Raw genomic sequence first — 24,585 nt, 5'->3', positions numbered from 1 at the left:
CCATTGTATGAAGTTGTTTTGAATTTCAACCAGTACGTTTTAAGTTATGCTCCAGACAAGGAAAAGTATCAAAGGGCAGTAACTCTGTATTTTGTCAAAATGGAGTTATGGCTCTTATGCACTGCACTTCCTTTTAATGTCCTTGACAACTGTATGAAGTTGTATTGAATTCCAAACAGTAGTTTTCAAGTTATGCTCTGGACAAGGAAAAGTAACAAAGGGCAATAACTCTGTAATTTGTCAAGATGAAGTTATGGTTCTTGTGCACTGCACTTCCTCTCAATGTGCTTGACCATTGTATGAAGTTATATTGAATTCCAACCATTAGTCTTCAAGTTATGCACCGGACAAAAAAAGCAATGGAAAAGTAACAAAGGGCAGTAACTCTGTAATTAGTCAAGATGGAGTTATGGTTCTTGTGCACTGCACTTCCTCTCAATGTGCTTGACCATTGTATGAAGTTATAATGAATTCCAACAATTAGTCTTCAAGTTATACTCCGGACAAAAGAAAGCAATGGAAAAGTAACAAAGGGCAATAACTCTGTAATTACTTTAGATAGAGTTATGGTTCTTATGCACTGCACTTCCCCTTACTGTGTTTGACAATTGTATGAAGTTGTTTTGAATTCCAACCAGTAATTTTTAAGTTATGCCCCGGACAAGGAAAAGTAACAAAGGGCAATAACTCTGTAATTAGTCAAGACAGAGTTATGGTTCTTGTGCACTGCACTTCCTCTCAATGTGCTTGACCATTGTATGTAGTTATATTGAATTCCAACCATTAGTCTTCAAGTTATGGTCCGGACAAAAGAAAGCAATGGAAAAGTAACAAAGGGCAATAACTCTGTAATTACTTTAGATAGAGTTATGGTTCTTGTGCACTGCACTTCCCCTTATTGTGTTTGACAATTGTATGAAGTTGTATTGAATTCCAACCAGTAGTTTTCAAGTTATGCCCCGGACAAGGAAAAGTAACAAAGGGCAATAACTCTGTAATTAGTCAAGATAGAGTTATGGTTCTTGTGCACTGCACTTCCTCTCAATGTGCTTGACCATTGTATGTAGTTATATTGAATTCCAACCATTAGTTTTCAAGTTATGGTCCGGACAAGGAAAATGCAACGGACGTCTGGACCGACCGACCGACCGCCCGACCGACCACCGGGTGACTCCTATATACCCCCCCAAACTTCGTTTTTGGGGGTATAATTACTACCCAAATATGTGACAGACACCATAGCCTATCTGAGTTTTAACATGCTTGGCATTTACGTTTAACATCAATAAAAGAAGCTTTGTAGAACTTAACAAAATTTCAACAGTTTCTTTATGTTTGAATAGTGAAAAGTTGAAATAACATGGTCAAACTGAAAATATTACAGACCTAGTTTAAGGTAGCATTTATGATAGGGGATTAAGGTCATTGACTTCAAAACCACTTGCCCCTCACCGGTGTAGGTTCAAATTCCACAGAAGCTATCCAGATAACTTATGGAAGGTTGGTGGTTCTACTCGGGGGGGCTACTTGTGCCTTAAATAATGCAGAGCGGGGTAATTTAGGTCTTCCTCCACCAGTAAGAAATGAAAAAGTCGCCATATGACCTTTACAGTGTTGGTGCGTTGAAAAACCCAAACAAGAAAAAAAGAGCATATTTATGAACCACTAATTTCCATGTCTTCCTGCTTAAGCACATTTCAAAATTTTAATATCTAAGTGATGTGAAATTTAGACTCTTAAAACAAAGATTAGTGAACCTTTATAAATTTGTGCCATTAATATGGTTTCCAACAAAATGTGAGCACTTAAGACAAGTCAATGGACAGAACTTATTAAACTTGCATTTTGAGACCGGATCACAGGTTTTGCAGCCTTTCTATCAAACAGAGGTGTCACAAAAAAATACAGGAGCTGTCATTTACATATAGCAACTTTTTCGGCTTTATAAGTGTTGTGAAAGTGTCAAACAGCAATTTCAAAGCAGTAGCTAAAAATTGACCTCGCAATGAAAACAAACATGTTAATAATTTTTTTTAATGAACTCCTCTATTTCATTTTCACATTTTTGCGCTTTACTTTTTCTTTCAAGTCTTTCTTTACTTGACTTTTTTCAGATTCTACAGTTTTTAACTTGTGTTTTACTAAGTCTTTGTTCTCTGTACAAGGAAGATGATGTTGATGCCTCTGGCAGATCATCTGTATTTCTCTGTTTCAATTTCTCTTCTTTTTCCCTCAGTTTTGCTCTGTGTTTCCTAAACTTTTGTTTCATCAATTTCTGTCTTTTTCTCTCTTCTTCCTCTGGGTCCTTAAAATACAAAGCATTGAACTAAAGAACAATTATCAATCATAATTCCTCAATAACCAGTGTCTACTCTATGATTTAAAATTTATACATATGAAAAACAAAACCGACTTGTCTGTCTTTCAGTTTGGACACTTTTAAAACCATACATTTTTTTTCTTTTGATGAGTGAAAAGGCAAAATTTTTGAAACTTTAAGGTGACATTAAATATGATTAATGAAGTCTTATATGACAAAAAGTACAACATATAACAAATACAATGCAATGATTGGCACTATCTTCCTCTATGGACTGAAATGGATTGTATAATAAACAAAATAAATTGAGAACTGAGAAAAAATTGACCCACTTTCACTTATCATACCATTTTCATTTACATTTGTTATCAAGATTTTTGACAGGTTATATGGCCCATATACAGTAAATGGTTATTTGCATATATAACCCTCACCTAGCTGCCCGAGTAATAAATAGTTTCTAGTTGCGCTGGTTCCAAACTCTCTCAGGGGCAAGCCGTTGTTTCCTTGAACAAGAAACTCAAAACTCATTGCTCAGTACTGGTTAGTTCCAAGAACAGATTCGAGAATGTGCCTATAAGCCTATACCTTCCTACATAATCTTACTAAAATTCTGTATATTAATATAATATGTATACAACTGAAAAATTAATACTAATGTTATATGTATTACCAACCTTTCCCTCTTGAATCAACTTTTTTCTCTTGTTTATTTCTTTCTGCTGGCCAAAATCTCTTTCATCAAGTCTCTGTTAACAATAAAAATTTCAACAATCAAATCAAGTCATTGAAACAAATTGCAGACTTGAAAATTGTTGACACTTAAATATTAAACTCTGTCATGAAATTCTTCCTCACAAAACGACACAAATATTTCAAACTATGTCAAATGTATCTGTGTATCACAAATAAACAAGACACGTGTCATTTCTGGTGACATTTATACATGCCTCATTCCTCCATTTTTAATTACAAATATGTGTTGTCGCCTAGTAGAAACAATGACCACAACAAATCAAAGAAATACTAATCCCCTGAGAAACTGCTGTGTGACACAAAATCAACCTCCTGCCCATGTAATCCCCTCCTTAACACTTAAACTGCGGGATTTGTGTAATGAATTTGCCTTGCTTTGAAACTGGAACTGTCAATTCAAACTTTAAGGGATTTAATTATCAAAATACAATCAATGAGTTACCAAGAGCATAGACACTGGTCTTACTGCATGAAAGTGCAATCTGGCAAAGCTCCATACTGGTGGCAAATACTTAAAGTCATGTCACTTTTCGTTTCTTTCAGGTTAAGGGGTAATAATTGCCAACAAATCTATATATGATAACAATATGAATACACATACAATTTCTGCCTCCCTACGTGCTACTGCTACTTCTGTTAATATCTTCATAACCTCATTCTCATGGGTTGGGTACTCATCAAGCTTTGTATCTGAAAACATTAAAACATTTTAAGTAAATAACTTTATAAAAACCTGTCCCATTTTTCACCCTCCTGCTTCTAGACAAGATGTTCAAATCTGTTTCACATAATCTCATTGAAAGTAAGTAAACTATTTAAATATGTACCACTTCTTGCCTGATCTTAACTAACTGAACATCCGGGTTATAAGAAGATGGTTTGTTGTGCAATAAATTACACAAAGTTGACCATCAAAGCTAGTTTTTGAACATGATGTTGCGTATTCTTGGCAACTATTACGGGTTTTTCAACGCCATTGGCAGACAAAATATCTTAAATTCTACAGCATCCGACATAAATTATTTTTTCCTCTAAGCTGATATAAAATTTATCGTTTATGCCGAAAAATGTTTGAAAAATGGAAAGAAAATTGTCAATTTTGTGCAACATTTGACATTTCTATTGTTATTTTCTATTGTTTAACATTTGGGCCAATGGCCCCTTACTCTATTGTTAAGGAATGAACTCTATTGTTCTCTTTTGTTCTGTTTACAGTTAGATGGCCCTCTAACCCTATTCGGTAGTGCGGACAGAAGACGCCGGACAGACGCCGGACGAAAAGCGATCACAAAGCTAACCCTGTCACTTTGTGACAGGTGAGCTAAAAATTAGGGGGTCACCGACTCAAATTTTTCGGTACACATGATTTTATTTCCCCCACATCTTGAGTATTTTTTCAACGGAATTCGACGTATGCACCTTGAGTATTTTTGTAACGAAATTCAACGTATGCAGATAGGTTTGGGACTTCAAAGTGCGACAATAATGTTCAGCTTATTAGGAGAATTGTTCTAGAGCTTTACTTATACATATGAAAAAACAACAACAATGTTCCATTGCAAATGCTTAAAATTTAAAATGAGAAGAGCATATTTATATTCAAAATCTTAGCCTGGGATTTAGGCATTGATATTTTTGCTTATTCATAACATACGCGCTATTTTGTACCAGCACGTCACAATTTCTGATTGATATATACTTGATTTTCTGAACAGAAGCAAAGACTGGAACCCAGGCTAGTAAAGTCTAAATACAGGTACATTTCAATATAACATGTTACTTCAGCAAAAAGGAACTGTCAGCAGTGAGATATGTAACAATTGTCTAACTATCATGGGCTCCGTCAAAGTGCAATTTTATTGAATTTATTATCGCCTTTCCATTTTTGACGTTTAGTTTTGCTGAAAAAAAATGTAAGAAAAACAAACAAATTTTCTTCTTGTTTTTAAGCATGATTAATAACTTCATATGGAAGTGTAAACAGACGAATGTACAGAAAATGACGTCAGGCGTTCAATGGCAACGCGTAAGCTGCGCAAACAAATACAGCAGAGAGTTATCATTGCGGTGTAACTTTTTGATATTGTAATACATTAAAATTAATAAACTTGAATCGAGAAATATGCCATAAGGAACAATAAGCAACTATATATTTTTATTTAAATTTAGAAATTTACGGAAATTTGATCATAAATTAATATGTAGTCTACAAAAAATTCTGCAAAGCTATACATTTTGTATTACCCACACTATGAGTGATATACTGAGAGTGATATGTATTTCATAATTTTTATTTCACCTATTAAAAACCAGAATTTAAATTTCATTAGTAAGCAAAAACTATTACAACAATTTGACAGAGTATATGCTAAATAACTGTGCAAAATATAACCAAATTAAAATATATACGGTTCATAAATGAAATTTAATCAATTATATAAGCTTAACAGTCATGTTTGAAACGTTAGCTCAGTGGGTGTTGGATCGTTCGATTCTACAAGTAAATAAACATCTTTAATACATTTTTTTCTCATTTTGCTAATCATTTAAGAATATCATAATGTTAAAAATAACGTTTAAGGATTCACTATAAATGCTGTATTAAAAAAATCACTATCAAATCGGTCTTTGCTCACTGTATGGCCAAATTTATGGTAGAATTCATTTTGAACAGTAAAACTTAAAAACAGTATTTTAAACATGAAATATTATGAAACGCTGTAAATACACTTCTGCAGATGTTTAGCAGAACATATATAGCGAACCAGGCGGTCCTGAGCTAGATACTGCACAAAGGAGTGTTGCGTTGTAAATCTTTATAGAAAATAAAGATATTTCAATAAATATTGTCATTTTTTGTCTGTACATGCTACGAGCACTGTCGAGGATCTGTCGATGTTTTATATGTTCTCTTCACTGACCATTAAATCAATATGCAATTGACATGTTAATAAAACAGGGAAATATTACATTTTACTCAAAGTTTTACTATTTAAACGTAATACTGACAAATGTCAGATCAGACTATTATTTCTTTCCTCTTGTAGAAAGTGGGTCATTCTGAAGTACATCCTTATTCTCAGTTTTATATACAAAATGTATATTTACAAGAATAAAAAAATCATATTTTGGTAATATCTGACCTTCTTATTAAAAAAAATACGTATTTAGTAAAAACGGACATCATACAAAGTTCCCGTATCTTACGCGTGTACGGATCACGGTATATTAGTCATACCTATTGAATAATATACGGTCCCATACATCTAAGTATTCAAATTTCACTTATTTTTGTCTGTCTATCTATAATATTCGGAATTCCATACCCTTTATTGTATCCATATATTTTCCGCAGTGGTAATAATGTCGTAAAGTTCCGTTTTAATGACATAAAAATAACTAAAGTCCCGTGATAGCGTGACTTTTATCCAAAGGGGTGGGGGAAATAAAATCACGTGTACCGAAAAAATTGAGTTGGTAACCCCCTATTTTCTTTAGTCATTTAGACTGAGTATACATTTTAAAGTATGTTTAAAGAAAAAAATCAAAAATTTATTTCAGGAATTTTTTAATAAGCCAATTTAAAGCTGAAAATGCGTCTAAACTGAACGTCAAATTTTACACAAAATTAACAATTTTCTTTTCATTTTTCAAAAAAATTTGGCGTAAAACGATAAATTTTATATCAGCTTAAAGGAAAAAATAATATACGTCGGATGTTGTAGAATTTAAGATATTTTGTCCGCCAATGGCGTTGAAATACCCATAACAGTTGCCAAGGATACGTAACAATGTCATGTTAAAAAAGGGCTTTGATGGTCAACTTTGACGCCGTGTGAACAAAAATTGGCTGAAACTATTGACATAAAATCAACGGAACCTAATCAGAAATATGGTCAACTTTTCCCATGCCAATTTTCAAGACGCTAATCGAAAGTTCGCAAAGTGTCGCGTTCTACCTTAAGATGCCTGATTGGTTATATGGCTCAGAATAAAAGATAGATAGATTATATACCCAAGCTGTTAGGCAAGGTTTATATTGCAAACCACCATTTATACATGGCTATATTACCTTTCAGCATATTGTCTTTATTTACGAAAAATAAATTGACAGCAGCTGTATATATAGGTAATATAAGCGTCACAATTATCCAATTAAAAAAGCTGTTACAAATGTGCACTATTTTTAAAGTATACAACTTCTTTCAGCTAAGAGGCATAAAAATAACACTTGAACAAATTTAACAAATTTAAACATTTTGGGAGTCCGAGACAATACAGATATAGCCAATCTTTATGTCATAAACAATCTTACTAAATGGATGTGTTCAAGTAAATTATGTTCAGTTAATGACTATACTGTGCTTATTAGAATGGCAAGGTTAGGTATCAAACACTGTAGAAACTATATAAGTTTTCATTTGTTCTAATCCCTTTCAATTTATGTAACAATTATATACATATAAAATGTAATATAATGTAAAATATTAAAATAAATATGTTTAAACTCAACACTGTAAGACCGTATCAATAAAATTAAAGAAGAAAATGTGTATATAAATGAATCTATATACATCAATAGTTCTACATATTCCATGATAAAATTCTTCATTAATAGTATTGTTTTTTTGTTTTTTTTTATCTGAACACTCAACAACAAACTTACTTATTTCTGCTTCTATGGCATGCACCAGTTTTATGTCAAACTGTGTTACTAAGGATACAGCAGTTCCCCCACGACCTGTAAAAAAATATACAAATCTCATATGAATAACAAATTATCTCTAATATATTTACTGAAATTCAAATGTTAAAACAGATAACTAAGAAACCTTGCCCATACTGGCTGTTTTCAAAACCTTGAAGTTAGAAAATTATCTTAATTAATTACTAAAAAGTCTCTGTTACTGAACTGCATTTGTATGCCTTAAATAATCCCAAAGGGCACTGTAGTATTGAAGGGTCCAAACAGAAATCTGTCAACTAAATTCAAACTTTTCAAGACCTGTGCAAACCCCATATTGTCTTCTTGAAAGACACCATCTTCACAATCAAACTAAATTAAATAGATTTACACTATTTTGTATTCGTTCAATGCTTTATTTTACCCTAACCAAAATATTTATATAGTTATACCTGCTCTAGCAGTTCTGCCAACTCTGTGTATGTAATTCTTGGGTTTATTAGGAATATTATGGTTTATGATGAGGTCCACCATGGGGATATCTAATCCTCTGTAAAATAGAACATTATTAGTTTATACTAATTTATTTTAGTTCAACTGTATTGGAAGTTATTAGCTTATTGAAACACTCGAATCTATACCTGGAACCAACCAGTACTGAGCAACAAGTGTAAAGTTTCTTACTCACGGAAACAATGGCTTGCCCTGATGAGCTTGAACCCATGCAGCCAGCAATCCATTGATTACTAGTCCAATAAGTTAACCACTTGGCCATGCTACCACACTAAAATTTAATGATTTTTTGTACTTATTGCAGCATTATGTTTTTTATTATGAAAAATGCTAAAATTTGATTTACTTCGATAATCATATTACCCTGGTTCAGATGTATGTATCTTAATAAAGAAGTGCATGTATTCACAGTAACCACATGGTTTTGTAATCTTTACAAAGTCTACAAACAATCATTAAAGTGACAGTAAGTCCATTCAAGGGTAAATGGTGAGTATTCATATAATATACAGTTACCTTACATTTTGTCACTTTTATTTCTAATTTTATACTAAACATAACCTGCATAAGCAATAACCCTCGAATTAATAACCCTCGTGACACACAAAACTTTCTATAAACATCCTTCGGAAATTACCAGTAATGTTCAGTTTATAAAAAGAGTGGGGCAGTAATTTAATATTTTAGGCAGTTTTTGTATATTATCCTAAATGTTGGTAATTAGGAAATAGATATCAATTCTGAGTGCATTGTTGTAGAATAATGCACAGTTTGAGTTCAAATGCGTAGTAATATAATCACGAAGGCCGATAGGCCTATGTGATTAATTACAAAGCATTTGAACGAAAAACGTGCATTATTATACAATAATGCACAAAGAATTAATATCTATTTCCATTTTAACACATCAAGAAAAAATAGATTTTTTATCATAAAGTTATTATAAAGTTGGACTTTATGTTTGGTGGTTAAATTTTTTTTTTCACCTTCTTTAAAGGCTGTTCCAGTGGGTTGAAAAAAACTGTCGCTAAATCTACCATGTGTAGAAACATTTTGAGAATAACTAATTTTGAAAACTTTCATAAAACTTTGTTTGTTTATTTTATTTCACACTATAATTTTTCAAGCGAAAAACAAATTATTAAAAGTTTGTTTGTTTGTCTGTTTGTTTCATTTTACGCCTTTTCCCAACAGTCTTTCAGTCATATAGGCGGGTAGTTTCCTAAACATCGTTCCTGGAGAGTTACACCAGTACTAGACTACCTTTCTCCGCGCTAAACTACCAAAGCATCTCCCGGGGATCGAACCCACGCCAGAGAGGTAACTGGATTAGATGTAATCGACTCTAATCCCTCGACCACGGAGGCGGTTAAAAGTGAAATAAATGTCAAACTTAACTGGTTTGCGACATTAAAATAGCGTACTTGATTTGATTGTTTTGCACGTGCTGTTTGGCGCTACACTGTGACGTCACGTAAACAACACTTTAAACGTCTGTACAGCGTTTATGACTGAATTAAAGATATTGGTGTTCGGATTCATTTTCTTAGACCATTTTCTTTCATTCTAGATAGTTTTAACAACAAAATTCGACAAAAAATTGTTTTTATTTATCAGATTTTTCAAACAAAATGGCGCCCTCAATGTGAGAATACACAGGGAGATAATAATAAAGGCGAGTGCATTGTTGTAGAATAATGCATGCTTCGGGCCTTCTTTGTTTATATAGAAAAATTTACGATAGTGTTAGAATGTTCAATTTTTGTTTAATCGCTTTTATGATATCAAACTTTGAAAAATACAACTAATTTAGCTCAGCGTGACATTGTAAAAATGGGCGTAATGTCACTTTAACAATAACAAGTATAAGAACTTATTAAAAGATAAGTAATATTATACTTGAAATGATGAAAGTAAATATTGCAAATCTTTTTATCAGATTCTACAATATCTGTAGATGAACTTATATTGTTTCAACATTCATAAATCATTTTTAAACTTACTGGAAGTTTACACAACAACAAAAACAGGACATATATAATTCCGACATACAACAATATGTAACATTAAACAATCATTATTCCTATACTTAACTACAGCACACTTTATTTACTTTACAGAAATCTACTAGTGAGAAAGTTCATAGATTTTATTCTAGTATCAACCATTTGTAAACACTTCATTCTATACATATTAAAGCATTTAAAACACCCATTGTAGAAGAAATCAGAGCTGTCATTGATTCAGTGCAGAGCATATCAACAATACATCAATATTGTTTCTACTGATGACAGCTCCAAATGGCATTTAATTTAAATCGCTGATAATAACACAAAGAACATAGTTTTAAAGTTTTAAAAATTTATCAAACAAAAGTGAGAAGACTGAATGTTGTTGTCTCTACTTAACAACAAGAGCAATATTGTTACATCTTCTAAAAATATTAGCAGTAATGATTATTTGGACATTACAGCAGTATTGATACACATTTGTGTAGTCGAATCTGGCTGTTTATTATTTACTGCTCAATAACACCATAAAAGTAACAAGTGACATTTCCAAATTCTAAACAAAACAAATTTGTTACCTAAATTCAGCAACAATCACAGCTTTTATTAAATACAAGAGCAATCAGTGATCACATGTGTCGCCTCATGATGGCCAATTTCATGTTGGGACAAAATTTGTGACAGACGGACAGTGCACAACTAGACTTGGTACTGATCATTCCTGTAAAGTTGGATAAAAGTGCACCAGTAGTTTATGAGGAGTAGTCCGGACAAGCTTTTGCGTATCTGGCAACACACAGAAAAAAACACATTTTTATCAAAGGGCCATAACTCAACCAACAAGAGCCCGGTTTGAGCCGGGTGATGCTCCCCGAATAGGTTTTGGACACAGGAAAGTACACCTCTTGTAGTTTCAGAGTTATGTCCGTGGAAAAAGTTCAAAGTGCAATAATTCCAAAATTAGGCAAGGCAGAGTTACAGTTCTTTGCACTGCACTTCTAATCAATGTGATCTATCAACCTACAAAGTTTCTTGATGATATCTCTTATGATTTCCGAGTTATGTCCTGGACAATTCAAAAAGTAAAAATAAATAAAGGGCAATAACTCCAGAATTAGGCAAGGTAGAGTTATGATTCTTGTGCACTGCACATCTACCCATTGAAATTTATCTACCTACAAAGTTTCATGTTGATATCTCTTATAGTTTTACAGCTATGTCCTGGACAAGATTTTTCTAAAAGGGGAGATTATTCAAAAATAAGGCTTAACAGAGTTATGGTTCTTTTGCACTGCACCTCTACTCAATGAGATCTATCTACCTACAATGTTTCATGTTGATATCTCATACAGTTTTAGAGTTATGCCCCGGACAAGATTTTTCTATAAGGGGAGATAATTCAAAAACCAGGCAAAATAGAGTTATGGTTCTTTGACACTGCACTCCCCCTCGATGCCCTCTACCACTGTATGAAGTTTCAACAAATTATCTCCAAGGGTTTTCAAGTTATGTTCCGGACAAAGTTCAAGTTCAAAGTATTAAAATAAACAAAGGGCAATAACTCCAAAATTAGGACAAAAAGAGTTATTGTTCTTATGCACTGCACATCTACGCATTGAGATCTATTCACCTACAAAGTTTCATGTTGATATCTCTTATAGTTTTAGAGTTATGCCCCGGACAAGATTTTTCTATAAGGGGGAGATAATTCAAAAACCGGGCAAAATAGAGTTATGGTTCTTTGACACTGCACTCCTCCTCGATGCCCTCTACCACTGTATGAAGTTTCAACAAATTATCTCCAAGGGTTTTCAAGTTATGTTCCGGACAAAGTTCAAAGTATTAAAATTAACAAAGGGCAATAACTCCAAAATAAGGATGAAAAGAGTTATTGTTCTTATGCACTGCACATCTACCCATTGAGATCTATTCACCTACAAAGTTTCATGTTGATATCTGTTATAGTTTTAGAGTTATGCCCCGGACAAGATTTTCTATAAGGGGAGATAATTCAAAAACCGGGCAAAATAGAGTTATGGTTCTTTGACACTGCACTCCCCCTCGATGCCCTCTACCACTGTATGAAGTTTCAACAAATTATCTCCAAGGGTTTTCAAGTTATGCTCCGGACAAGACAACGGACGGACAGACGGACGGACGTACCAACTTTTGATGTTTGTGAGGCAAATCAGCTCATAAACACCACCTGGACCAACGTCCATAAGCAAAATAAGCTCATAAAAACAAAAAAATAGCTCTTAATTTGAATTTTATGAGTTTTTGTTCTTTCTTTAACTACGGAATGAAGCTCATTATAATCAAATGTTTGCTCGGATGGACGGACGGACAGACGGACAAGGCGCCGACTATATGCTCCCCCGAAATTTTTCGGGGAGCATAAAAATCATTCAACCGGAAAACCTGTGCAATATGCACAAGGACTTGAGCTACAGATCAATCCTGTAAAGTTTCTTAGAAATTGCATTAGTGGTATAAGAAAAGTAGTCCGGACAAACTTTAAAAATAAAAATTATTAAAGGGCCATAACTCTGACAAAAATCATTGAACCGGAAAATGCTGACAATATGCACAACTAGACTTGGTACTGATCATCCTGTAAAGTGTGGATGAAATTGCACCAGTAGTTTATGAGGAGTAGTCCGGACAAGCTTTTGTGTATCTGGCAACACACAGAAAAAAACACCTTTTTATCAAAGGGCCATAACTCGGCCAAAAATCATTCAACCAGAAAACCCGTGCAATATGCGCAAGGACTTGAGCTACAGATCAATCCTGTAAAGTTTCATTGAAATTGCATTAGTGGTATAAGAGAACTAGTCTGGACAAACTTTAAAATTAAAAATTATTAAAGGGCCATTACTCTGACAAAAATCATTGAACCTGAAAATGCTGACAATATGCACAACTAGACTTGGTACTGATCATTCCTGTAAAGATTGGATGAAATTGCACCAGAAATTTATGAGGAGTAGTCCGGACAAGTTTTGTGACGGACAGATGGACGGACGACGGAGAAGTGATCCCTATATGTCGCCACTACTCTGTAGAGGTGACACAAAAACCATGTGAAGTACAATACCTGGAGGCAACATCAGTTGCAATAAGAATCTTTGCTTGGTTTGATTTAAACTTGGCTAAAGCTGCAAGACGTTCTTTCTGTCTGATTAAAGAATGGAGAACTACACAATCAAACCCTAGCTCCTGACAAATCATGCCCAGTATCTGTGTATATCTGAAACAGGAAAATAAAGTAGACTTACCTTATAATATAAATCTATATGATATCAAGATTGATCATTTTTTGATTTTTGGGTATGGGGGTATTGTCATTTCTCACCAACATAGTTTTGTTTTGGGGGTATGGGGGTATTGTCATTTCTCACCAACATAGTTTTGTTTTGGGGGATAGGGGGTATTGTCATTTCTCACCAACATAGTTTTGTTCTGGGGGTTGGGGGGTATTGTCATTTCTAACCAACATAGTCTTGTTTTGGGGTTGGGGTATTGTCATTTCTCACCAACATAGTTTTGTTTTGGGGGTTGGGGGTATTGTCATTTCTCACCAACATAGTTTTGTTCTGGGGGTTTGGGGTTTTGTCATTTTCTCACCAACATAGTTTTGTTTTGGGGTATGGGAGTTTTGTCATTTCTCACCAACATAGTTTTGTTTTGGGGTATGAGGGGTATTGTCATTTCTCACCATAATAGTTTTGTTTTTGGGGTATGGGGGGTATTGTCATTTCTCACCAACATAGTTTTGTTTTGGGGTATTGGGGTATTGTCATTTCTCACCAACATAATTTTGTTTTGGGGGGGGGGGTATTGTCATTTCTCACCAACATAGTTTTGTTTTTTGGGGTATGGGGGGTATTGTCATTTCTCACCAACATAGTTTTGTTCTGGGGTTGGGGGGTATTGTCATTTCTCGCCAACATAGTTTGTTTTGGGGGTATGGGGGGTATTGTCATTTCTCACCAACATAGTTTTGTTCTGGGGGTTGGGGGTATTGTCACTTTTCACCAACATAGCTAAGGTCATATGGTGATTTTCCAGCTTTACTGGTGGAGGAAGACCTCAGGTGTCCTCCCTCTGTGCATTATTTCAGCACCCATGTAGAATTACGGATGTTCTGTAAGCAAGCTAGATAGCTTCCTCATATAAATGAAAGAGGGATTCAAACCTACAGTGGTGAGGGGTAAGTTCTTTAAAGTCAGCTACATTATCCACTTGACCTTGAGCACTCCAGTCATATTTTACCGCATACTTTAAAGTAGACTGTGATTTTTTTTTATCGTTTTACCATCAAATTATTATTTCACTGAAGCTAATCCATATTTGAATGTGCAAGAATAACATCATGAACATTTTAGCGCAATACACTCTCCATTGCCAATAGAAAAGTAGAAGATAATTGCAAACATGAAAATTTGTGGAATTCATTGTAAAAATATACCTTACATTTTACAAATCTTACTGTATAATTATGTATATTTTATCAGGGTGAAAATAATTTGTGCTTAGTTGAGTCTAGATAACTAATCATAATTGTATATAAAAATATAATCACAAGCATCAATGACCATATGTTAGGCCATCCTTAATAATATATATGTTTGCTATTGCCGACCCAGAGTTATGAGGACTTTTTTTTTCTCTTTTTTTTTATATATATGATTTTTACGAAACGTAAGTTAATACGCTTAGTACATTGTAGCAGATTGTGGAAATTTGGAACACACTATCATCATCGGCGACGACAAAACTGACATGTAAAAGACAGTCAAAAACAATCAAAAACATGTTCACTAGGGATCATAACATGAAATAAAAAAATGACTATGTGGACATAAATTAAAGCATGGTCAAATTACCGAAGTGATAAACTAATCCTGCGTAAATATTCCAGTTGACCTGGAAAAATTATAGTGGATCACCGGGACATTTCACTCTCTTGGTTGATCATTACTCAATTAATCACACGTCTGTAAAAAATTACACACCCAAGATTTGTCTCCTATAATATCTGAATGGCAGATATTTGCACCCCTGTTTTAGAAATGTTAAAATATTTAATTGTTAGTTACCGAAAATTATCGCCGATTGTTGAAATTCCATAACGCTAAAAGACACATAAACACTCGCGCAAAAAGTAGCATCCATAAATAAAAGGAATATAATGTTTCCATTGTTAAATGATAGATACAAAATTTACACACGTAATGACCTCTGACAAATGACTGGTCGGCTCTTCTGAAGAATCTTTGATGTTTACACACCTGTAGTTGTTGCCGAATCATCAAAGAAGTGCCGACACTCAATTGACTTCTACGTCTTTTTTATATATCAGAAAAAAAACTGTCATTTCTTTTTGTCAAGGAATGATTACACATGTTTAATTATTGCTCAAGTAAAAAAAAATGTTGGATATTTATTGTGTCAATTATTGACATATTATTAATCGAATCGTAAAAGCATTTTGATTGTGATATTTTATTTACATTTTTATGATCTTGAAGATATTGTGCAATACTTGTGTCTGCTATCAAAACAATAATGCATATGAAAGGACTACAGCTTCCAAAATTTATTTTTTCGGTCAATTTTATGACAGAATCCCCGCTGCTACCAGAAATGTTTTATTGCTTGGGCGAAGTATTTAATCTGTGTCTGCAGTCATAAACAAACAAACATGTACCCCAAAGCACATTAAAATTACCACATGGTAAACTAGTGACCATATAAATGCTTAACAAATATTCATTAATTGAACAAACATTATTTTTAATCCAGTTTCCACACCTTAATTTGAAACGTTCTACTATTAGTAAATTCAACTTAATTGCCGCGCACATGCAGTACTGCGTGACTTAAGGAAAATATCCTTTCCTGGTTGGTTGCTATTTATGTAAATACTTTAAATAGTAACACCCTAATTTATGCACAGAATGCCCTCGTGAATGATCACTCGTTACTTTACATATTAAATGTGTGATTTTCCTCCGAATTTATTTTTGTTTTCGAGGGCATTTTTTGGGTCGAATGCCTTGGCTGATTTGGCGGAAATAAGAAAAATTCTGATTTTTTTAAGCTGAAAAAAAAACACTTTTGAGTCGGGGCTTTTTCGCAAGGTCGGCCGGCAATAGCAAACAGATAATTTTTTAAGAGTGGCCTTATATGCGATTTCAACACTTTTTAAGCTATACATCCGGGTGAAAGTAAATACGGTTGAGTTGCGATAATAGATCATTATCAAATTTAAAAGTTAATTCATAAAAAGTATATTGGTGAAACAAATTACCTACAACTTTATCAAACTTACTTGCATGTTGATGTGAAGATCATAATTGAAGATTTAGGGTGGGCCTCACAGTACATGTCTAACACGTGCATCATGTAGGCATCCTTTACATCAGCTGACATCAATACATAATACTGCTTTAACTGCTCAACTGTCGCAATTCTGATAATACATGAATTTATTAGGCATATCACCACAATATCATTATGAAATATATTGGTGAAATGTTTGGCAAAAATATACAGTCAAATTGTTCTATTATATAACATTCTGTTACAAAGATGTCTTTTGAAACTGGTCCTACTGTAAGCTTAGTAATTCAAACAGTAGCCAGCATGCCCACTCAATTTCAAACGTAAGAGTACTTGAACCCCCTGTTATTGAAAATTGGGGGTAGTTTTCAAAATCTGGGGGTACACATAGTCATATGTTTAAACATGTTTTTGTTTGTAAGAACGTTTTAGTCAACATGATATTAATGAACAGCTGTTTCTCTAAGTATTACTACCCACTAACACAGACACAAACCCATCACTTAAGGTAGCAATATAACAGCCATTACAATCATTGGTATTTTGTTAAGTCCATACGATTATTACCCATAAACAAAATTTTGTATATCCGAAATTATGTACATTTATTTCAAAATCTCAATATGACACAATTGAAGGTAGTTGTTAAAAAATAAAGTAAATAACTTTTTGCTGATCATTAGAGAACACAAAATACTTTTTGGAAGTTGTAAATATCCAAAACTTTTTTCTTAAGACAGAACAGCGACATCAAAACATGACTAAAATATTTCCGAATCAGACTGAGATGACTTTGAAAGCAGACATGCAATTATGACCGGGTTTAGACTGTTCCTAACCATTGGTAGATGGCAACAACATTTAGTTGATATGCAAATTAGGCTATCCCAAACATTCATTCCGACGATTTCACTTTGCGTGCATGTACCCCCTACTTACAATTTTTATGCGTGCATCTAGAATTTTGTGCGTGAATTATGCACTGTAGTGCGTGAATGGGCATGCTGAGTAGCAGTGAGGGATGTGTGGGTCAGAGTGTAACAGTATACTTAGTAGATTGTAACCATACTGTGAAAAAATATTGGTTTATAACAAGAGCGATCAGTAATCACATGTGTCGCCTCATGATGGCCAATTTCATGTTGGGACAAATTTTGTGACAGACGGACAGACAGACGGACAGTGCACAACTAGACTTGGTACTGATCATTCCTGTAAAGTTTGGATAAAATTGCACCAGTAGTTTATGAGGAGTAGTCCAGACAAGCTTTTGCGTATCTGGCAACACACAGAAAAAACACCTTTTTATCAAAGGGCCATAACTCGGCCAAAAATCATTCAACCGGAAAACCCGTGCAATATGCACAAGGACTTGAGCTACAGATCAATCCTGTAAAGTTTCATTGAAATTGCTTTAGTGGTATAAGAGATGTAGTCCGGACAAACTTTAAAAATAAAAATTATTAAAGGGCCATAACTCTGACAACAAGAGCTGTCCGTAAGACAGCGCGCTCGACTTTTTTATTGCTTGCCAATAAAAAAAGTTTTTGCAGTAATACAAAACATTGACAGTTAAGGGCCATAATTCAAATAAAATCTTTGACAGAATTACCTTCTCCTGGACATGTTTGGGAATCATGATTGTAAACAAGTATTCCAACTTTCAAATTAATATCTCAAACAGTTCAGTCAAAAAGTGGACTGGTACTAAAAACTTAACCAAGATTCTAAGTCGATAAAAGGCCTTAATTTTTAAAACAAATCCTTGACAGAGTTACCTTCTCTTGCGTACAGATGGGGGTAATGATGTGAAATAGCATTAAAAGTTTCAAAGCAATATCTCAAAGGGTTAAGGCAATAAGTGGATTTTACCCATATTCAATGTATTTTCTAAGTCAAAAAGGGGCATAATTCTGTCAAAAACCTTGACAGAGTTATGTCCTCTTGTCTGTTGATGAAGGTCGTGATGGTAAACAAGTATGGTCAGTTTCAAAGCAATACCTCCAATGGTTTTGAAATAAAGTGAGGTGGTACAAAAAACTTAACCAAGCTCAATACACTTTCTAAGTCAAAAAAGGGCCATAATTCTGTCAAAAACCTTGACAGAGTTATGTACTCTTGTCTGTAGATGGAGGTTATGATGGTGAACAAGTATGGTAAGTTTCAAAGCCATACTTGTAATACTTCTGAAATAAAGTGGGGTGGTACGAAAAACTTAACCAAGGTGTGACGCCAACGCCGACGCCGGGGCGAGTAGGATAGCTCCCCTTTTCATAGAAAAGTCGAGCTAAAAATCATTGAACTGGAAAATGCTGATAATATGCACAACTACCCTTGGTACTGGTCATTCCTGTAAAGTTTAGATGAAATTGCACCAGTAGTTTATGAGGAGTAGTCCGGACAAGCTTTTGTGTATCTGGCAACACACAGAAAAATTCACCTTTTTTATCAAAGGGCCATAACTCGGCCAAAAATCATTCAACCGGAAAACCCGTGCAATATGCGCAAGGACTTGAGCTACAGATCAATCCTGTAAAGTTTCATTGAAATTGCTTTAGTGGTATAAGAGAAGTAGTCCGGACAAACTTTAAAATTAAAAATTATTAAAGGGCCATAACTCTGCCAAAAATCATTGAACCGGAAAATGCTGACAATATGCACAACTAGACTTGGTACTGATCATTCCTGTAAAGTTTGGATGAAATTGCACCAGTAGTTTATGAGGAGTAGTCCGGACAAGTTTTGTGACGGACAGACAGACGGACAGACAGACGCATGGAAGTGATCCCTATATGTCGCCACTACTCCGTAGAGGCGACACAATAAACAAACAGTTCACTACATGTACGAACATGTCATTTCTGACAAATACCTTGGTAGTCATACTTTGATTGTCTTCGTAAACCTTTAGCAATGCTCAGAAAGGGGATCAAGAAGAATAAAACATCATTTTACTACTGCTACAGAAAAATTTAGAGATGAACAACCAATTCATAAGGTGTTTGGAAAAGGGCAAAGTATGTTTATCAAGTGCATGGTCCTACATTTATATTCTTTTCACAGCACAGTTTCAATTAACTAAGTTTTACATGTAATTAGCATTTAGATGGTGACATTCAAAATTTCTAGTATAAAGTTTATTCTCTTAGGTACAAGCTCTCAATTCTTTTTTGTGAAGATTTATTTTCTAACTTTTGTTTCCTTATTTTGAGGTCTGCAGCTTCAAAAAGTTTGAAGATACATGTACATTTTGTAAGTTGGCAGTTTTTGATAACAAGCACTTACTCTGAAGGTTGTTGCCAGAAGAAAGGTTTATTAAGAGCAACTTCCTGGAGCTGTTGTAATGTGTCTGTCATTGTGGCACTGAACAACAAAGTTTGACGTTTCCGTGGTAATACTTTAAATATTGTCTCTAATTGTTCACCATAGTCATCTTCTATTAATCTGTCTGCCTCGTCTAAAACCTGCAACCATCACAAAATATACAAGGCTGTATATAGTAAGATAAATTAAGAAATATTGATACCCAAGCTTTTCTAACATGTATCATAGTAAGAAATGCCAATAAGGCAAGAAACTAATATTGATATGCTTAACATATCCTCTATCTAATTGGAAGGCATACACAAAAAAATCACATAGATGTATTTGAAAATGAAATGGTACAGATAATAGTGTCCACTAATCGAGTATAATCAATTAACTTCAGAACAAACAAAGATTTGTTTGTTAGTACAAAAATTTTGGATGGACTTTTAATAAGATTAGGAATTTTTTTAGGACATTTTAAATTTTGCGAGGTATTGAAATCAGACATGTTATCTAAAACCTTACTAGACAGTATGAATTTTAACTATTAATAAATTTTGCCTAATTATACATTATTGATACATACCAAAAATTTAATTTTTTTCAGACTAAATGTATCACAGCTTTCAAGATGGTCAGCAAGCCGACCTGGTGTAGATATAACAATGTGTGGCTTCACAGCCAAATCTAATCCTTGCTGCATCATATCTGAAATTTAAAACTTAATAACTAAATAGCATTTCAGTCATTTCAATTACATGAGTTATACTTTTAGAATGCAGCTTTTACAAATATGATAATTGCTGGACGAACTTACTTCTTCCTAGGTTGTAGCTTTGGACAAGTTAATCAGATTCCACCTGCCATATATCCTACAGGTAAATCTAATTCCACCTGCCATATAGCCTACAGGTAAATCACATTCCACCTGCCGTATATTCTACAGGTAAATCACATTCCACCTGCTGTATATCCTACAGGTAAATCACATTCCACCTGCTGTATATCCTACAGGTAAATCACATTCCACCTGCCGTATATCCTACAGGTAAATCACATTCCACCTGCTGTATATCCTACAGGTAATCACATTCCACCTGCCGTATATTCTACAGGTAAATCACATTCCACCTGCTGTATATTCTACAGGTAAATCACATTCCACCTGCCGTATATCCTACAGGTAAATCACATTCCACGTGCCTGTATATATCCTACAATGCCAAAATTTGTTATCCTCTTGATTGTACTAAGTCTGATAGAGATTTGTGTAAATATTTCATATTCACAGACAATGCCAATGTTGTTTTTTTTTGTTTGTTTGTTTTTTTGTTGTTGTTTTTTTGTGTTTTTTTTTTGGGGGGCGGGGGGGGGGGGTATATTCTTGTCAAATATGCATCAAATTCAATCTCAATTTGACATTAAAAATAAAGAATATAAAAGAAAATTACTGACCTTAGAGTTTGATAGATCATGCTTATAGGATAATGAAAACTTCAACTTCAAAATCTAAGTCTCTTAAGGCTATATTGACAACAGCTGCTTACAGACAATATCCAACTTAAGGCCAATTAAATGGTTAATGTTACCAGGCTCTTCTGAATTAAAGACAGCAGGAGATACTGTTCTGAATCTGCAGCCAGCGAATGATTGTTTTTCTGGCCATGTCACATAATTACATGTATTAATAATAGAGTAAAAATGCAACATCTTTGATCAAGCTGTATTTTCTTTTAGTAGGACATACATGTACAAATATTCATTATCGTGGCAAAATTGTACCATTTCCTTCATTATTGCAAGCACTAGAAAATCAAGTTGTATATGCAAGAAAGGCTTTATTGTATATAATTTTTAAATCCAAGCTATAACAGGACAAACATCTATTTTATTATTATAACTACAGTAAATACTGTTACCTAGACCACCTGTTATCACAGATACCCTCACACCAATTGGTTTTCCTAGAACATTAAACTGCTCCGAAATCTGAAATGCCAGTTCACGAGTTGGTGTAAGCACAAGAGCAAATATTCCAAATGGATCTTCTGACAATTTCTGTAAGATTGGTAGAGCAAATGCTGCAGTTTTACCACTTCCAGTTTTAGCACATCCAATACAGTCTTCACCTGCAATCAGTCATACAAAGACATCATGATCTTATCAAATGAATTGTTCTATAAAGAGTAAATGGAATAAATCTAGAGATACATTTATCAAATGTGTTTCTGTTAAGGGTGCACCACTAATTTTGGGGATAGAAAATGAACAACATACTGTGTTGTACAGTATGACATCATATTTTCCTGGAAAAATGGCAGTATGATGGCATTAAAGCATTTTGTGAAAGAAATCGATGTATGATTTTTGAAACAAAGAAAAATAGCCTAAAATTACTTGATATTATTTTACCTTTTATATATATTTATATAATATTAGTGCCATTATTAGTTTCAGAAATCTGAAATCCCATACAATCTCAGATCTTTATGCAGTACTTGTGCCAATTGAAAGATTGTTGTAACTAAATTTATAAGACAAATTCTTTACTCTTTTTAACTTGCATATGCAAATTTTAGTGTGTTAAAATTTCGTCTTCCGGTGATGCATAAATTGTAATGCTGCTAACATGTATAGTTTCAATATGGTTAATTATGGTAAGGCTCTCACAATCATAGGTGTTCGGCGCGTTGATTGGTCACTACCCCCGGGCCAACCCCACTCCCCCTCACCCACTCTACAACCCTCCTAGCTCTCAAAACCATGTAAACTGTAGTATTTTACATTTTAAACATGTGTTAATAGTTAGTACATGCTTTTAATTCAATTACCTTCATCTCAAACAAAAAATAAAAAAATGATATAGATCTAATATATCCCGAAACAACCAATTTTCAATCACAACCTAAATTCAAACACATTCTTAATTCTGTGGCACTGATGTCATGCCTGACTAAATTGCATAAAGTCACATGTTGTATTAACTTCAAAACTTGCAGAAATGCCACACTTGATTAATTGTCAGATGTTTTCAGAAAAACAATAAGAAACTGTTTGTTTTAAGTGACACAATATAAATTGTCCAACTTTCACTATATCAATATAGTCACTTGTTTAAAATAGTGGTAAAATTTTTTCTAAGCAAGTTAATTTTTTATAAAGTATTGGCTAAAGAGTTTTACCATTTGTACCTCAGTCCTAGGTGTATTTAAAACATTTATTTATATGATGTACCACTAAATATTCATCAGACTTTACACGGGGTCCTTATTAATAAAATCTTATATTGTTATCAAATTTTTTCATGTGATGATTGTAGAATAATTGTTTTGTAAGCGATACCAGCCGGCAGATCTAGACAAGTTTCCATATTTGCTAATATTTTAAAATGGGGAAGGTAAAATAGCTGTAAAGATTGGATGCATTTATCATTTTGCACCCCAAATAGTGTACTAAGAAGTGACACCTTTAACTGCCTTTTTAAACACATTAACACTAGTCATACCAATGCATTGTGCTGTACATATGTTATAACATTTAGTGTAAGTTTTTTTAAAATCTTGAAAAAACTGTTGAAAATTGTTGAATAGACTATCGTGAAGTTTTATACAATTTTTAGTGGCCCTGATTTATCTTTAACAAATTTTCCATGGTGATTAGCCTGCTGTTTGAATTTGGGTTAAAATATTCCAGGGAGTAACCCGAGTGGGTCATATTGTTTTTATTGAATTTCTAAGAAAGATCAAGACTTGTTGAAAATGTACCAACCTGAAAATGAATAAGTGTTAATAGATGCATTAATAGCTAAAATAAATTTAAAGTATAATTTCCCCTTCCAACAGCTTAACTGATTGAATATTGGTTGTCCCGGGATATATTTAGTACGGGCCCGTACGGCTAGCCACTTTCAAATCTTTTATGCCATGCCCAATAACGCAAATTTATTGAATAACAGATTGACATAAATATGTCACAATGTAGTGAAAAACTTGGGCGTCAAACGTCTCAGTGAGAAAGTCGATTAAAAAACAAAAAAAAAAAAAACAAGTCGCGAAATCATATGATTTATACAAATAACTGTTTTAATGCATACCTTTCAATATGTGAGGAATACAATTTTCTTGGATTCCGGAAGGTTTTTTAAGTCCCATTGTTTTACACTGATTGGATAACCAGTCGTGTAGTCCTAAGTCTTCGAAATCCATTTTTTTCTATTTTGTTTACATCCGCGTGTACACCATTCCCTGCAGAGTTATTGTTCTTCAGGTCAGACACTCACATTGATATTTCCATAGACTTACATTATAAGAAATGGTCCCTAATCCTACCTTAAAATTGAGTTTTCATGCTAAAGAGGTGATTTTTCTAGCAGAATGAAATGCCTGACACATAAAAATGGTCCTGTTATAGTGGTAGCCAACCAAATTTTTTGCAAAATGACTTCAAAGAGGATTACCCCCCATATTGCCTAAATTATATGCAGGATATTTTGAAATCAATGACAACGAAATGTTTTAAAATTATTTATTGAATATAGGCTGACAATAAATTATTTGAACACATTTAAAAACCTACGCCATTGAAAGCAATAATGAAACTTTCTTGTCGGTATCATAAGGTCATTCATTAATGATGATATTCTT

The 24,585-nt window shown here is 33.7% G+C and overlaps 1 protein-coding gene across 1 annotated transcript; it reads right to left on the bottom strand.

Annotated features, from left to right (window-relative positions):
- Positions 1–2,020: 2,020 nt before the first annotated feature.
- On the bottom strand, positions 2,021–24,207 carry LOC132719494 (probable ATP-dependent RNA helicase DDX49). Its single transcript, XM_060703264.1, has 11 exons — positions 24,036–24,207; positions 21,862–22,071; positions 20,529–20,650; positions 19,919–20,097; positions 16,623–16,763; positions 13,383–13,535; positions 8,213–8,310; positions 7,743–7,817; positions 3,678–3,766; positions 2,998–3,069; positions 2,021–2,305 (listed from the first exon to the last, which is right to left on the bottom strand). Exons 1-11 carry the CDS (start codon positions 24,145–24,147, stop codon positions 2,111–2,113), a joined length of 1,446 nt encoding a protein of 481 aa, XP_060559247.1. The 5' UTR covers positions 24,148–24,207; the 3' UTR covers positions 2,021–2,110.
- Between the last annotated feature and the right edge of the window lie 378 nt (positions 24,208–24,585).

The sequence above is a fragment of the Ruditapes philippinarum genome, unplaced genomic scaffold (assembly GCF_026571515.1).
Source record: "Ruditapes philippinarum isolate M1 unplaced genomic scaffold, ASM2657151v2 ctg378_1_1_1_1, whole genome shotgun sequence".
Taxonomy (NCBI): domain Eukaryota; kingdom Metazoa; phylum Mollusca; class Bivalvia; order Venerida; family Veneridae; genus Ruditapes; species Ruditapes philippinarum.
This window is presented reverse-complemented; position numbering and strand designations above follow the sequence as displayed.

Excerpts from the sequence above, each read along its gene's own strand:
- LOC132719494 (XM_060703264.1), bottom strand. The coding sequence starts at position 24,147 with ATGGATTTCGAAGACTTAGGACTACACGACTGGTTATCCAATCAGTGT. Across the intron at positions 22,072-24,035 it reads TATTCCTCACATATTGAAAG|GTGAAGACTGTATTGGATGT; the intron begins GTATGCATTAAA and ends GACTGATTGCAG. Across the intron at positions 3,070-3,677 it reads CACGTAGGGAGGCAGAAATT|AGACTTGATGAAAGAGATTT; the intron begins GTATGTGTATTC and ends TATTGTTAACAG.